The 2137-nt window shown below is 34.6% G+C and overlaps 1 protein-coding gene across 1 annotated transcript in view; it reads left to right on the forward strand.

The window, feature by feature from the left end:
- The window catches only part of LOC110028145 (peroxidase 64), a 4322-nt gene extending 2475 nt beyond the window's left edge, over window positions 1-1847 (forward strand). The window contains exon 4 of the mRNA XM_020729885.1: window positions 1413-1847. Within this exon, the coding sequence (XP_020585544.1) occupies window positions 1413-1807 (395 nt within the window). The 3' untranslated portion in view covers window positions 1808-1847. The remainder of the gene's footprint in view (window positions 1-1412) is intronic.
- Window positions 1848-2137: the final 290 nt, after the last annotated feature.

Consider the following 2137-nt stretch of genomic DNA (forward strand, 5'->3'; position numbering starts at 1 on the left):
ACTGTCACCACAACAAGATAGATGAGGCCTGAAAACGTTGTTTTCAGCAACACCAAGATAGATGAGGCCTGAAAACGTTGTTTTCAGCATTTTCAAAACGCAGTTTATCGAAACAGGTCAGGTGCGTTTATCAAAATGCCACCGCACCGAATAAACTGCCCCAAATGGACTCTTAATGTGCTGATTAGTTTTTATTTTTAAAAGTTAAAATGATGGTATTCTTAATTGCTATGAAAGATTTGGTTGGTAACTTGGTATTAATGTAAAAATAAAGTTTAGATGTGTTAATACATTGGAATTGGGTGGTATACATGAAAATGCTCCTGAATTTAATTTGAGGGTAGTGTAATACATGAGGAATTAATTGAAATTTAAATTTTATTGATTTCTAATCAAACTTAATAGTTTATAGATGATCATTTTTAATTTAATCCTCTCAAAATATTGACCAACTTTTTTATTATTAATTATTAATATTTAGTATAGACAGCGAATTTATTTTTTGAGATGTTAAATACAGTTTAAATTCATTATAATTTATATTTTGTTCATCCTAAAGCAAATCTAATGAATAAAAAAAAGAAAGTTCTATATTTTTATCTAAATATTTTTAATGTGTCGTGTACTCCGGACTGTTGGTTGACATCCACGGTATAAAACCCCTCAGGTCGGAGGTTCGAATCCCGTCTGGTACAACTGGCCTTAAGGAGTTGGTACTCGAATTGTTAGACACATATATGATGGCTGGAGGCTCTTATAATATAGCATATGACCATTCCTTCAAAAAAGAAATTCTAAGTATTTTGATCGATTAAGCTTAAATATTTTGTCAATATATCCTAAATCCTAACCCTAATAGGATAATAATTAATGTCATACTCATTGAATTAATTTTAAGATGAGTAAAATACATTATTAATCAATTAAAATTTAGAGCCCACTCATTACAAAATGATTATAACAACTATCAAAATAATTCAAATTTGAAACAAAATATTTCAACAAAATAAAAAAGTCAAATTTACTAAAAAATGTATTATTTTTGCTTCTCTATATTTTGTTTTTGTATCCATGTAGATGAAACGAATATTGCATGTATCGGGCATACTTGAGGACCGTGGTATACTGATATTTCAAAGGTTATTGTGTCCGAACACCAGACTCAAATTTGTGTCTCAATTAAAAATAGACATGTGTTAAGGTAGGTCCACTCTTTTAAAAAATAACAAAAAAACTACGTGTTTAAGTGGGAGCCACATTTTCAAGTGACAAAATTGCGTCCTATGTCCAGACGCAATAATCTCTCGTGATATTGTGACGGCATTGCACCTCAATAACACCGCAATACCACAAGTACTACTTCAATATCACACCAATACCACTAATCCACACACAATTTGTTTTTTATGCAGGCGGCCATACTTTAGGTTTTGCGCATTGCTCTTCATTCCAAAACCGAATCCACAACTTCAACAACAGCGCCGACATCGACCCATCTCTGAGCTCCTCATTCGCGGCGACGCTAAGAAATATATGCCCCGCACACAACAAGGTGAGGAGCGCCGGAACCACCATGGATTCCACCGGCTTCATCTTCGACAACGCATATTACAAGCTTCTGCTTCAAGGGAACGGCCTCTTCTCCTCTGACCAAGCCCTGCTTGACAACCCTAGAGCCATAAGACTCATCACTAAATTTGCGAACTCTCAAGATAAGTTTTTTAAGGGATTTGTTAAGGCAATGGTTAGAATGGGTAGTCTGAGTGGGGGGACGGAGATAAGGATTGATTGCAAGGTTGTGAGATGAGGGGAATGCGAGGAAAAGTTATTACGTCCCGACTCCGAACTCCGGATGTAGAAATATGTTTGGAGTCCAATGAATCACCTCTAAGTGAATTTGATAGGAAAAAAAAAACCTTTTTTCCCGTGATCCAGCCAGACAATACAGGAAAATATTCCTCCCGTGTTATTTCGCGTTATTCAGGTGTTATTGTGGTGGTATTTATGTGTTATTATAACAGCGAAAATAATTTCATAACACAGTAACACATGAATATCACCCGAACAACACTTGAATAACGCGAAATATCATAGAGGAATATTCCCCTGTGATAAAAAGAAATTCTTTTTTATTTTT

This window comes from Phalaenopsis equestris, unplaced genomic scaffold (genome assembly GCF_001263595.1).
Source record: "Phalaenopsis equestris unplaced genomic scaffold, ASM126359v1 Scaffold000491, whole genome shotgun sequence".
Taxonomy (NCBI): domain Eukaryota; kingdom Viridiplantae; phylum Streptophyta; class Magnoliopsida; order Asparagales; family Orchidaceae; genus Phalaenopsis; species Phalaenopsis equestris.